General features: G+C 39.2%; 2 protein-coding genes across 12 annotated transcripts in view; one reads left to right on the top strand and one right to left on the bottom strand.

Annotated features, from left to right (window-relative positions):
- AASDH (aminoadipate-semialdehyde dehydrogenase) overlaps positions 1–6,823 on the top strand; it is a 31,112-nt gene extending 24,289 nt beyond the window's left edge. For 4 of the 5 annotated variants that reach the window (XM_060188025.1, XM_060188028.1, XM_060188026.1 and 1 more), the window contains 3 exons: positions 2,604–2,726; positions 4,274–4,405; positions 6,327–6,823. In XM_060188025.1, the coding sequence (XP_060044008.1) occupies positions 2,604–2,726; positions 4,274–4,405; positions 6,327–6,716 (645 nt within the window). In that variant the 3' untranslated portion in view covers positions 6,717–6,823. The remainder of the gene's footprint in view (positions 1–2,603; positions 2,727–4,273; positions 4,406–6,326) is intronic. The other variant, XM_060188027.1, reaches the window with a different exon arrangement.
- Positions 6,824–11,593: 4,770 nt separating this feature from the next.
- Positions 11,594–14,714, bottom strand: part of CRACD (capping protein inhibiting regulator of actin dynamics) — a 308,316-nt gene continuing 305,195 nt past the window's right edge. For all 7 annotated transcript variants that reach the window (XM_060188034.1, XM_060188033.1, XM_060188029.1 and 4 more), the window contains one exon: positions 11,594–14,496. In XM_060188034.1, the coding sequence (XP_060044017.1) occupies positions 14,336–14,496 (161 nt within the window). In that variant the 3' untranslated portion in view covers positions 11,594–14,335. The remainder of the gene's footprint in view (positions 14,497–14,714) is intronic.

The following is a 14,714-nucleotide window of genomic DNA, read 5'->3' on the forward strand; positions in this document are numbered from 1 at the left end:
TTCCCCTTGCAGGTGGGGACTGGGGGCTTAAACCTGAGTCCTTTTGCATTGTAACATGGTGCTCAGCCAGGTGTGCCACCACCCAGCCCCAGGATCTTTATCTCTAAGACATTTTTAACATGCTTACCAAATTCTCACAAGTAGATTTTGCTATTTAGAAGGTGTGTATGTGTGTGTGTGTACCAAGGGCCTCGTACATGTGTAGTTTCACAGCTTCCAATCAAGCATTTTTTCACTCAGATATAGAGAAAGGGAGAGACAGTACACCAAGAGAGCTTCCCTTGGTATTGTGTATCGGCTCAAACTTGGTTCAAGCTCATCACAAGACACACCCTAGCCAGTGAGTTGCCTTTCCTGCCCAGAGGTTACTTATTATTTTTTTAATTTCCTTTTTTGTTTTTTTAGTGACACCAGTATTATTGCTGGAATTCAGTGCCTGTACAACAAATCCACTGCTCTCAGGACCTCTCTCCCTCCCTTCCTCCCTCCCTCCCTCCTTCCCTCCTTTTTTCCTTCTTTCCTTTATCCTTCTTTTCTTCCCTCCTTTCCTCCTTCCTTCCCTCCCTCCCTCCCTCTCTCCCTCCTTCCTTCCTTTCCTTCTTTCCTCCTTTTTGGTAGGACAGAGACAAATTGAAAGGGAAGGGGTAAATAGAGCAGGAGAGAAAAAGAGAGACACTTTTATCACTGCTTCACCACTCATGAAGCTCCCCCCTGCACATGGGGAGGGACTGGGGGCTTGAACCTGGGTCCTTGTGCATGGTAATGTGTGTGCTCAACCAGGCACATCACTGTCTGCCCCCTTCATAGGTCACTTTTTTAAAGAAATATTTTTTGAAAGCAAGTGTGACCAACAGAGCACTCAGCATTTGCCTGTGTGATGTGAAGGACTGAATCTGGGTCCACCGTCTTCCCGTTTATTACTCAGATTTGAATAATTCTTTCAAAATTCAGAGTTTTGAAGAATTATCATCTTGACAACAGAAAATAATGACAAAGAAAAAATATCCATCAAACCTTGGCTATATAAAACCTTTTTTTTTTTTTTTGAGAACTACAAACTTAAAAAAACCTGGAGAAAATTTAAAATAAACGTGACAGAGTTAAAACTTTTACTTATTTTGGATAGAAATAGAGAAATCATTGGACGGGGTGCAGTGAAAACAGCATAATTGTTATGCAAACAGACTGCCATGCCTGAGGCTTCCAAGTTCCTAGGTTCAATCCCTCATACCACCATATGCCAGAGCTGAGCAGTGCTCTGGTAAAATAAATAAATTGTTAAAAAGGGGGAGGGGAGAGAGAGAAATCAAAAGGGAAGGGGGAGATAGAGAGGGCAAGAGATAGATACCTGCGATACTGCTTCACTGCTTATGAAGCTCCCCTCCTGCAGGTGGTGATGAGGACTTGAACCCAGGTCCTTGCACACTGTAATGTGTGCACTCAACCAGGTGTGCCACCATTTAACTGCAAACTCTTTTATATTTACAAGTATTAATGAAAATAAAGAGGAAATATAAGTGAGTAAGAAAATATAAAGACACAGATAGAAAAATAAACAAGGAGGGACTCAGGTGGTGGTGTACATGGTTAAGCACACATATTACTAAGTGCAAGGACTTGGGTTCAAGATCCCATTCGACCTGCAGAGGTTTGCTTCACGTGGTAAAGCAGGTCTATGGGTATCTTTCTCTCCCTCTGTCTACCTGTCTTTTCTCAATTTTCCTCAGTCCTATCTAATAAAATTTAGGAAAAATGGCCACCAGGAGTGGTGGATTCATAGTGCTAGCACTGAACCCCAGTAATAACCCTGGTGGCAAAAAAAAAAAAAAAAGAAATTAAATATAAACAAGGAATGAGTCCATAGGACCTCAGGAAAAAATACATTAAATAGTTATTAAGTTTAACATTATTAAATTACATATTGAATAATGTTGCTAGTAAATAAATATTTCACACCTTTATTAATCAAAGAGACGAATACTAAAGATGATGAAAAAATACATGGTGTTAGAGTGATAACATTAAATGCTAGTGAAAGTGGTGAGAGATTATAACTAGTGAAACTAGTTTGTAACTAATGAAACACTTTGGCCATAGTTAAGAATTTTATATCTTTTCATTCAGTAAAATATTTCTTCTATGGATCTGTCCTGGCAAAGTAATCAGAAACAAGGACAAATATTACACTAAGGTGTCTACCTATGAATTATTTATAAGATCAGAAATTAGTTTCAAAGACTTCCCAGTGGTAAGGCAGAGATGAATTATTTCATATGTTCATACAGGATTTTATGCATTAGAGTTCTATTTCAAAATTTTTACAAAGTAAGCCAAATTTAATACCCGATACATATTCAGAGTGATCACAACTGTGTTAAACTGTGTGTGTACCAAAAGGGTAAAAAGAGAAAATGCTGAAATGTTATTTAACAGTTATCTGTAGGTAGTAGCTGCTACCTTCTTGAAATTGATTCTGTACAATGAGCATTCATTTTGTACTAAAGATAAACTTGTATTAGCTAAGTAGACATAATGTAATGAGAGAGGATGTGTGTTTGTTAACCACCAGCAAAACCCAATTAATCTGTTCTTTTCACTTGCAGAAAAAGAAGTGTGTTTGGGAGTTAAAATGTGGAGGAGCCATCTTTTCTTCTCCTTGTTTGAGCCTCGTTCCACATCATGTATATTTTGCTACACTGGGAGGACTTTTACTGGCAGTAAATCCTGTAGGTATAAACATCCAGTTGTATTTTTATATATTGTTTATTTATTTATTATTGGATAAAGACAGAGAGAAACTGAGAGGTGAGGGGAAGGGAGAGAGGGAGAGAAACAGACACCTGCAGCACTACTTCGCCACTCATGAAGCTTTCCCTCTGCAGGTGGGGACCAGGGGCTTGCTTGAACCTGCATCCTTGCACACTGTGATGTGTGCTCTTATCCAGGTGCGCCACCACCTGGCCCCTTCCTATAGGGTATAAAATAATGTGTTTTAGTACCAGTTTTTCTTTAAAATTGCTCTAGTTTTTGCCTTAATTTTTTAAATTGCTAGCAGGGATATTGCTGGCGTTTTGTGCCTGCATGACAGATCCATTGCTCCTGGTAGCCATTTTATTTTATTTTTCATTTTATAGGACAGAAAGAAATTGAGAGGAAAAGGGGAGATGGGAAGGGAGAGAGAACGAAGCCTATAGCACTGCTTCACTGCTGGTGAAGCTTCCTTCCTGCAGGTGGGACAGGGATTTGAACTGGGTCCTTTCAGACTACAACATGCTGTCTTGATGCACTACTGATCAGCCCCCAAGTTTTTGCTTTGAATTATAAAAATCTGAAGTAATTTTTGGTTAGATGTAGTCCTGCTACCACTGAACCAGAACTCAGTACAATTATTTACATGGAATCCAGAGAGATGTGAAAATCCATGTTCTTGTGTTTATAAAAGGTACATTTTTTTTTTTCCCCTCCAGGGTTATTGCTGGGCTCGGTGCCTGCACCATGAATCCACCGCTCCTGGAGGCCATTTTTTCCTTTTTGTTGCCCTTATTGTTGTAGCCTCGTTGTGGTTATTATTATTGCCATTGTTGATGTTGTCCGTTGTTGTGATAGGACAGAGAGAAATGGAGAGAGGAGGGGAAGACAGAGGGGGAGAGAAAGAAAGACACCTGCAGACCTGCTTCACCGCCTGTGAAGCGACTCACCTGCAGGTGGGGAGCCGGGGCCTCGAACTGGGATTCTTACGCCATTCCCTGCGCTTTGCGCTACGTGCGCTTAACCCACTGCGCCACCGCCTGACCCCCAAGGTACATACCTTTTATCTATTTCTTAAATCGACAGACTCTTCTGTCACATTAAGAATTTCATTTTCATCCCAACAGTAGATTCTATGTGCTAGTTACGTCTTTCCTGGTTTTATTTCAGTTTTTATAGTAACTCTCCTAAATAGCACTAATTAATTTTTGTTTTTCATTTTTCACCAGAGCACTGCTCAGCTCTGGTTTGTGATAGTGCGGGGGATTGAACCTGGGACTTTGGAGTCTCAGCCATGAGAATCTCTTTGCATAATAACCATTATACTATCTACTTCCGCCCAGCGCTGATTAATTTTATAGCTGTGTATTTGAGTACTGGCTTTAATTTACAGTGTTATCATGCCGCTGAAACATTTCTGATGTTTACAGCTTTGACTCTGGGAGATTTAGGAGTTTTCTTTATAAGGGGTAATTGATCAATAGAATGATTTTAAGAGCTATAAATTGCTTTTTGCCTGTGACAGGCCACTGGGAATAGAGTTTGGAAACATGAGTGTGGAAAGCCACTCTTCTCTTCTCCACGATGTTCCCTAGAGTATGTTTATATTGGCTGTGTAGATGGGAACTTTCTCTGCTTTACTCACTTTGGAGAACAGGTAGCATTTCCATTTCTTTTTTACATATATGTATAGTTTGTTTTTTAGCAAAAACATAGTAGATAACTGAAATAAAATTGTAAATGTTATTACTTAACTCATTACTTAAAAGTTCCATTTCAATTGTCAAGTCATGGATTTCTTTCTTTTTGAATGAGGCTATAGTAGATTTAAGATTTTTTAAAAATTTTATTTATTTCTGTTGTATTTGATAGAGAGAAATTGAGAGGGATGGGGGATGGAGAAAAACAGACACACCTGCAGCACTGCTTCACTGTATGCGAAGCTTCTCCCAGCAAGTAGGGGCCAGGGGCTTGAACTCAGGTCCTTGAGCATGGTAACAAGTGTTCAACCAAGTGTGCTACCTCCTGCCCCTTAGACTTAAATCTAAGACTTTGCCTAAACAGTATTATACTTTGGTCATCCTCCCTCCCCCAAAGAAACAAACAACTCACCCCAAACTGGAGCTGAGGCGATAGCATGATGCTTGAGCCAAAATTTTTATGCCTGAGGTCTAGAGGTCCCAACTTCAAACCACAGACAGCACCAACATAAACCCAAGATTAGCAATGCTCTGCTTTCTCTTGTTCTCATTAGAAATAAAAGAAATCTTTACAAAAATTTAACTCATTTTATTGTAACTTCTGTTGGGATTATTAAAACTTAAAAGAGGCCCCAATATTTATATGTAAGACTGGGGAAAATGCCTTTAATCCTTTTTTTTTTTTTTTGGATGACCCATAGAGAAGTGATTCTTTTCCAACACAGGGACAAAACTGAGATCAATATTTCATGAATATGCATATCCATTATTTGTTTACTTATATTAGATGTGTGCCTTCCTTTTGTCTTTTTCTTCCAAATATTAGATAATAGGTTTGTCTGTAGTATCTTTGGGGTAAGTAAATAGTATATTTCCACAGGGAAACCATAAAAATTGATGACTATTTAACTTTTAATGCAAAGTACTGCATGTATCTTCCTTTCTGGCCCACTTCCTTCTTCTTATATTAGAATAATAAAACAAGACATATTTATTTATTAAATACTTATCTCTGTTGCCAGGGCTTCACTACTGTGGGCCAACTTTTCCTGATAACAAGAGAAGGGAACAGAGGGGAAAGACACAGTACTGAAGCTTCCCCTGTGTGCTAAGTACCCCCATGTGTGAGCAAAGCCTATGTGCTCTCAGGTGATGAGCTACCTCGCTGGGTACAAGGTAGTTATTTTTTTTTTCTTGTTGGTTTTTAGACAGACACAGAAAGGCTGAGAAAAAGAGTAAAGAGACCACAGCACCAAAGGTTCTTTAAACGCACTGGGAGCTGGGCTCAGACTTGCTTACACATGACAAACCAGTGCACTTTCCAAATGAGCTATGTTCTTGGCCCCAAGATACAGGTTTTTTTGTTTGTTTTTTTAATTCCAACCAGGAGCTCACTGCCAACACTTTGAATCACCACTCCTGAAGGCCACTTTTCCTCTTCTGTGTTTTGTTTAGTTTTTTTGTTTTGGATAGGACACATAAAAACTTACAGTGTAAGGGAAGACAGAAAGGGCCAAGGGCCAGGTGGTGGTGCACCTAGTTAAACGCACACATTACAGTGCACAAGGACACAGGTTCAAGCCCCTAGTCCCCACCTGTAGAGGGAAAGTTTCCTGTATATTCATATGAAACAAGCACTGCACTCTACCTTTGAGTGACATTCTGACTTGCTCTACTCTAGTTGGTCCTAGATTTTACCACTGGGACAGAAGGTTAACCTGAAGGTGCCACATTTTTTGGGGAAAAAAAGCCATTATTTTCTGTGTGTAGCTACCATTCAGTAGCCTACATTTCTATTAAGAACTTTGTAAAGCATCAGTTATAGGAAACTGCTGAAATTCCATGAACTGATTATTTTTTGCCCTTGTCATCCTTCAGGTATGGCAGTTCTCTACCAGTGAACCAGTCTTTTCATCCCCATGTATCTTAACATCAGAGCAAGAAATAGTTTTTGGCTCCCACGACTGCTTTATCTACTGTTGTAATATGAAAGGTCACCTCCAATGGAAATTTGAAACTACCTCAAGGGTGTATGCAACACCATTTGCTTTCCATAACCACGACTGTAGCAGTGAAATGTTGCTGGCAGCAGCCTCCACTGATGGGAAGCTGTGGATCTTGGAGTCTAAGAGTGGACAGTTGCAAAGTGTACATGAACTTCCAGGAGAAGTATTTTCTTCTCCTGTAGTCTGGGAATCAATGCTTATTATTGGATGCAGAAATAATTATATTTATTGTCTGGATTTATTAGGTAGAAATCAAAAATAAGCCAATGTAGCCCTTACTAAGCTCTATCTGTGAGATATGTGAAAACACTACCATTACAGAGCATGTGAATAGTCCTATTTTACATTAAAGATTGTTTTTGTAAAAAACTTGTCTATTGCACTTTGGGGGGAGGGGAGGAGAAAAAAAACAGATGTTACTTCCTATAGGAGTAATACATCTCTTTAAAAGGTATTATAGAAAAAAAGGTTTCAACAGATTTAGTAACTTTTTACTTTTATTAGGCTATCCTTTTATTAGTTTATTTAATTTAAAGTCTATTGTGTCAGAGATGAGAATGGCTATTCCTGCCCTTTTTTTAGTCTATTAGCCTGTATGGTAGTTTTCCATCCTTTCACTTTAAGTCTGTGTTTATCTTGTTGGGTCAGGTGGGATTCTTGCACTCAGCATATGGTTGGGTTGTGTTTCCTTTTTTCTTCTTTTTTTAAAGATTTTATTTATTTATGAGAAAGGAGGAGAGAGAAAGAACCAGACATCATTCTGGCACATGTGCTGCCGGGGATCAAACTTGGGACCTCAAGCTTGAGAGTCCAAAGCTTTATCACTGTGCCACCTCCTAGACCACCTTGTTTTAAAATTATTTTTATTTTTTGCCTCCAGGGTTATTGCTGGGGCTCAGTGCCTGCACCATGAATCCACTGCTCCTGGAGGCCATTTTTCCCATTTTGTTGTGCTCGTTGTTGCTTGCCGGTCCCTATTCAGGTGCCAGATGCCAGGCTAGCTTCGCGGGGGAGAGAGACGACCAAGGACTCATGGCTGAGCTGGGATGCAACGCAATGCTGGCTTTATTCATCTGCATTTATACTCTCCAGGAAGGAAGTAGTAGGGTGTAAAAACAGGATGTGACGTCGATAGGGTGGAGTGAAAAGAGAGTGGTGGAAAACAGGGTGTGACTAGGAGAGGGGGCGGAGCAAAAAGAGTGTGAACCAGTGGGGATTAAACCAATGCCCTGTAGGCAGGGCAGTTCACAGGTAAAACAGTGATTATATAAATAGACCACGGCTAAGCAGGAGGGAGCCGGCATACTGCCCAACAGTTGTTATTGTTACTGCTGCCATTGATGATGTTGTTGGATAGGACAGAGAGAAATTGAGAGAGGAAGACAGAGAGGGGGAAAGATAGACATCTGCAGACTTGCTTCACCACTTGTGAAATGACCCCTCTACAAGTAGGGAGCCGGGGGCTCAAACTGGGATCCTTATGCCAGTCCTTGTGCTTTGCACCACATGTGCTTAACCCGCTGCACTACTGCCCGATGCCCTGGGTTGTGTTTTCTGATCCATTCTCCCACTCTGTGCCTTTTAATGGGTGAGTTTAAGCCATTGACATTTATTGATATTATGGATTAATGTATTGTAGTGCCATTATTCAACTATTTTTTATTTGATATATTGCAAGTATTATGGTGATGTTCTTGTTTATAAGAGGTCTTTTAAAACCTCTTTCAGGGCAGGCTTGGTGATGGTTGCCTCCTTTAACTGTCGCCTGTCTGAGAAGGTTTTGATCCCTCCATCTAGTTTGACTGAAAATTTAGGAGGATATATTATCCTTGGTTGAAACCCTTTTTCACTGAGGGCTCGATAGATATCTTGCCATTCTCTTCTGGCTTTTAGAGTTTGAGTGGAGAAGTCTGCTGATAGTCTTATGGGTTTTCCCCTGTATATGACTTTTTTGTTTTTCTTTTGCAGACTTTAGGATCCTTTTTTATCCTTCTTTTCAGTGTAACTATGATGTGTCTTGGTGTCTTCAGGCCTGGGTTGATTCTATTTGGGACTCTTTGGGCCTCTTGAATCTTAATGTCCTTTCTGTTGTTCAGGTCTAGGAAGTTTTCTTCTACTGTTTCTTCTAGAATGTTTACTTCCCCTTCCTCTCTTTCTTCCTCTGGTAGGCCAATTATATGAATGTTACTTCTCTTGAGATCATCCTGTATATCCCTGTTGTTTTTTTAGTGTCTCTCAATCTCTTTTTGAGCTCTTTTATTTCTTTCTTTTCTCTAGCTCATCCTCTGGTTAATTCTGTTTTCTGCTTCTGTTAATCTGCTTTCCCTTCCCTCAGCATCTTCCAATTCAGTTATAGTGTTAGCTTGTTGTGCTAATTAGCTTTTTAGCTCAGCTATTTCAGCTTTCAGTTCTCTAATTACCTCAAGGTAGCTAGTATTTTCCTTGAGGGTCTCATTTGTCATTTCCTAATTCTAATAGCCCTTTCCTCCATAGTTGTCTTTATTTCTGTGATTATTAGGTTTATTGTTGCTTGCATACTTTTCTTACCTATGGTTCCTTCTAACTGATTTGGAGTTTCTTCTGGGCTTCTTTCCTGATTCATTGTGGTAGCAGTTTTATTTGTTCTTGATTTAACTTTTTTTTTATTGATGTGGTTTTTATTTTTCTCTTCTGTCGTTCTTCAGTTGTTGTGTTTTGAGAACAAGCCATGCTATACTAAAGACCTTTCACAAAAGCAGTCACCAACCTCAGGAATTACAACAATAGCAACTCAAGCAAGGATTGATGCAGTTCAACCAATACCAGTCGGTCAAACAACACCTCCAGTCCAAGAAAAAATAGCAACCAAAACCAAAAGAAAACGAGAAAGGAAAAAAGGGAGAGCAAGAATAGAGAATTATGCAAATCTACTGTTCACTATAAATTCTAGGGATAGCAAGAGCAGAAAGGGAAGTAGAAAAGAGAGAGACATACAGAGAGAGAGTCCACTCTGAGTCAGATTTCTTCCCCCAAATAATTCACAAACAAGTATCAGTGAACTCAGAAAGCAAAAGAAGGAAGAAAAAAAAAGTGAAAGTTTTTTAGTTGTTTTTTTTTTTTTTTTTAATTAAGAGAGAGTGGAGGGAAGAGGTAGAGAAAAACAAGTTCCTCTCATAATGGATAGGACACACCAGTCACCTATCAATGGAAAAAAAAACAGTTAATTTTGGTCAGCCTGAAGAAGGAGGAGGGAAAAGGGACATGTGTATATAATAATAGTAATAATAAGGTAAGGAGCTGGGTGGTGGTGCATCTGGTTGAATGCACATGCTACAGTGCACAAAGACCCAGGTTCGAGCCCCCAGTCCCCACTTGCAGGGAGAATGCTGTGTAAGAGGTGAAACTGTTGCAGGTGTCTCTCAGTCTCTTCTCTATCACCCTTTTCCCTCTCTATTTCTGTCTGCCTCTATCCAGTAAATAAAAAATAAAGATAACAAAAAATTAAAGAAAATATTAAATAAGTAAAATAAAATAGAGTAAAAAAACCCCTATCAGTCAGTCTGTTTCCCAGACCACTCTGGATTGGCTGCAGGTACAGCCAATTATAAGAAGTATCAAAAAATAATAATAATAAACCCTCTAGGTAGTCCTTTCACAGGCAGGGCTGAGGCTCTGCTTGGTCAGGTATTTTGTCACTCAAAGCTCCAGCCACCTAAAAAAAAAAAGAGAAGGAAAACAAAAAGAAAAAGGCTTGGAATGACACCCCTGGTGAGCCAGGAATCTTGGTAAAGAAAACAGCTCAGCAGGAATCCTGCTAGGAGTGGCTGTCCAGCCCCTATGGGCTGGCTCCGGTCGGGGGAGGGATGAGTTCAGAAATAATCAAGCCAAAGATTTTCCTTTCTTTGTCCTTTTGGCCTCTGTCTGCCAGGCCAAGAGTGGGTTATAGGACTCTTTTTTGGTGTCTCCCTGACTACCCCTTGTTCACCCTCCTACTGACAGCCCAGTATCCTACCCTATCCAGAGTATTCCAGGTTGTAAGCTGCTTCTTTTTGGAGCTCATGCCAGCTATTGTTTCCAAGTCGCCATCTTGGCTCCACCCCACCTTTATTAGGCTATCCATAGGCTAACTTTATTATTTTAATAGAAGACCCATAAGGAAAACAAGACTACACTTAGTAGGCTAAAAAGTGACTCTGCAGTATAAAACATATCAGAAAAAAAAAAAAAAGGAATTTACTTTGATTTTGATTTCTTAACAATAATTTATTAACATATTTTCCATGATTACTGAGTTGTTTTTTTAGTGCCACAGGCAAGTTTTTCACATACATCACTCACTTTGCCCAATGAGCCAGTCAGTAGGCCTGTCATCTGGACTTAATCACATCTCTCATACTCTCTCACCTTAGGCCCCTGCTGCTATCCCATGCCTACAGGTTGATTACGAAGGCCCATAGAACTATTCTGTGTGATGTGGAGACCATTCAAATCCATTTTAGGATTGAGGTAAACATTTTTTTTTAAGATTTTATTTATTAATGAGAAAAGATAATAGAGAGAGAAAGAACCAGACATCACTCTGCTACATGTGCTGTGGGGATTGAACGCAGGACCTCATGCTTGAGAATCCAATTCTTTAGCCACTGCACCACCTTCCGGACCTGAGGTAAACATTGTATTTGCCCCAATTCATTATTTTTCTCCAGAAACACACAGTGGAAAATATGAAGTACTGTATAAAATGCTATGATACTTCTTTTTTCCTCAACAAAAGTTTGTTGGTATATGGCCACTGAAATTCATAAAAACTTCAACTTGAGGGGCCCAGGTAGTAACATACTGGGTTAAGAGCACATAGTGTGAAATGCAAGGACCGCTGCAAGGATCCCTGTTCAAGCCTCCAGCTCCCCACCTGCAGGGGGGTCACTTCACAGGCAGTGAAACACGTCTGTGGGTGTCCTTCTCTCCGCCCCCGTCTTCCCCTCCTCTCTCAATTTCTCTCTAACCTATCCAGCAACAACAATAACAGCAACAACAATGGAAAAAAGATGGCCCCCAAGAGCAGTGGATTCACAGTGCAGGCACTGAGCTCCAGCGAAAACTCTGGAAGAAAAAAAAAAACCCAAAAACTTCAACTTGAAAAGGAAATTCCATCAGTGCTGAAAATCTTGTGGGTATTTTTATTGAAAGGTCTTTTTCCTTCAGTAATGGACATTTTACATCAAAAATTTATACAACCAAAATCTTGAAACAATAATTAAAATCACACTAAGTTATTTTCATTATTAAGTCTCTACTTACTTTTATTGTTGGTAAAAATATCGCAAGACACTTATAACGCTAATGCTTCTGCTTGAAAATAAGCAATTCAACTAAGCTTCACAAGAAGAGACAATGAATACATACTATAATTTGCTTATACCTGGCTAAAATGATAATTTAATATTTATTAACAATGAATAAGAAACAATTGCACTTGGAAAATTAAAAAAGTAAACAAAAAACTGTAGTTGTATATATATGTTTATGAGATATTAATCATCTATAACCTTGCCAAGAGAAATAAAGGTGTGGTTTGGGAAAACAAAGTTTGTATAGTTAACATTAAAAAAAATCTTGAGTTTGTTTTCACAGAATTTCCCCAGTTTGTTGACAGAAAAGACTGCAACACAACTAAAGCCAAATAACACTTCACTGGTAGTTAGTGCAAAGTTGAAGTAATGTTTACATGAAATATTAAACATGTACCTTTTAGGAGTTGCTGGAAGTAAATGCTATGACTGTCCTTCTCTTGGTATACTCTTTGTTAGAGACTTTGGTGGAAACTTTTTTCCTGCTACTTTGTAAATGATTGCAGGAGTAGGTAACTTAATCAGCTCATTATTCTTTGTTAATCTGATTTTCTCGTCTGTTCTTTGTCATTACTGTGATATTATCCAGAGCTGACAGGATGAAAAAGGCCAAGCCAGAAGCTCTGGATGCAAAGATTCTCACTAAAGTGTTATATTAGTGAGGAAATCATTGAAATGAACAGATGCCTACATACTTTGAAATGAGCATCAGTGTGGAAATCATGTGATAGAATATTCATTCCCTCCTACAGCAATAAAAATAGTAAATCAGTTTTACCAGTCTGAAGGTCCAGTATGTAAGAATAAATCCACCTTGTAAGAGTATATTTCCACTTGACCATATACAGGCCTACTACTTACTACTTCTTTAAGGCTGAGCTATTCTTCCCAGAAAGAAAATGGCTTCTTTATGGTAATAATTTGCTATCATTCTTTCTTTAAAGTAAATAACAAAATAACAGTACACTGAATATTGAGTAAACATAAAGGAAAATAATGACTAATAGTAATAAAATGTATTTCCATAGGTGAGAAGAAAGGAATGTAATTCCTCCTGCACTGGGCAGAGGATTTGTATCTGTATTTTGGAGTCAGAGTCTAAGGAAGAGACTATGTTAACACAAAGTTAGTGCCAGCCATGTGTAGATTTGTTGGCAAATCTATATTTCATATAAAGCAAATTTAGGGAAATAAAAGTGAGTATGTGTGACTTTTAAATTGCCAAGCCCCTTCTTTGTATCCTATATATGTAACAAGGCCACTTAAAATCAAGATGTTTTTTTAAAGGTAGCAAGGTGAATGCTCTAAGTTTACAAATGCCACTGAGTATCTGACTCTAAATACGAATTACTTGACTATGGTAAAGAAAAACTTCCAACAGGATACCTTTACTATTGGTTGTCAGAAAAGTCATGACACATTTTTGCATGTCATGACTTTTCCAACAACTCAATACAAAGGCTCCAAATCCTGGTTTCCTGTTAACTTTCCCTGAATCGTAGGGGATGTTCAGAGCTATGTAATGTCAATGGCCTCTAGTATGTTGTATCTGGCTTGTTTGGCAACTTCTTTATTATTCATTCTGTCTCACGTTTGCTGCTTTGGTTCAAAAGAGTTTCCTTTCAGAGCTTTAAAAGCTATATTACACTAGAAGAAGCGTATCCTATGGCTCTTAGTCTCTGGAAGCTCTCAGAATTCACAATTCATCTGAGTTCTTACTAGAACATACATTCTTAGCCCTTTTGTTAGACCTGGAATGGAATCTGGACATCTTAAGAACCGCTCGCTGCATTAGACGGGGAATCTCAGAGACAGAAAGACAATGTGTAGCTTCCTTCTCTACTATATTAAATAACAATGTTCCTTAGGAGCCAAGTGGACCAAATATTTGACATGTCCTTAAAGGAAGCACTGAAATTCCTTTTGGCCTTTAGATCAACCGTATGATAGAAGTAAGAATGGATTTGCTCTCTATGGTATGGTTTTAGATGGGAAATTCATGATGATCAGACCCGGGTGCAGAGTAAGACTGTTTACTTGCAATTCACCACATTCAGGAGAATGGGCATTCCTATTCATCTGTATCTGATCCTTTCACTCGTACTGTTTTTAAAAAGGGTAGAAACCCTCAAGCATATAGTAGGGTGAATGTTTTGGATACGGGAAAGTGGAGCAGAGAATCAAAACTACTGAAAAGGTTGGTGAAAGTACATGTTCTGGATGGTTATTTGGGGTGAGTGTGGAAGGGCCATGGAATGAGCATGGAAGGCTCTCATGAGTTTTTAGTTTGGGGGGAATTTGCTTCATGTGTTCCCTTAGGCAGAAATTTCTCTTTAGAAGTAGGAGGAGCTCAAGGCACCAGGACCTAGGGTTGTGCAAATACACTCTTTACAAGGAACACACCTGTTCAGTTTCTAAACATTATTTTAGAGCCTACAAAACATGCTGTCCCCTCCAACTTGATTATTTTTACCTTATATAAAAAATAAATAAATAAAAAGGGCAGGAGAGAAGCCAGTAACTGGCAATAGAAATAAATAAGAGTCATTCTCTACTTAATAATCTGTGGACAGTCGCTCCAGGCCTTGGCTTTCCTTTTGGCCAAAGCCAGCCAAGCAGGTTCTGTTGACACTGGAGCAGCATCCGGGGTGGAAAGTCTCTTTGCAACTTCTTTCACCAGTGGTGCTGAGGGAGCTGAGTCAGAGATCTCCACTGAATTGTATAATGAAAGAGAGAGAAAGGAAATGATCAGATGTGCCTTATCATTGAAAAAAAAATTATCCCCCTTGCCAAAACACTGCTCAGATTTGGCTTATGGTGGTGCTGGGAACTGAGCCTGGGACCTCAGAGTATCAGACATGAGAGCTTCTTTTTTATTTTATTGTCCTTACTGGATAGAGACAGCCAGAAATCAAGAGGGAAAGGGAGGG

The sequence above is a fragment of the Erinaceus europaeus genome, chromosome 3 (genome assembly GCF_950295315.1).
Source record: "Erinaceus europaeus chromosome 3, mEriEur2.1, whole genome shotgun sequence".
NCBI classification, from domain to species: Eukaryota; Metazoa; Chordata; class Mammalia; order Eulipotyphla; family Erinaceidae; genus Erinaceus; species Erinaceus europaeus.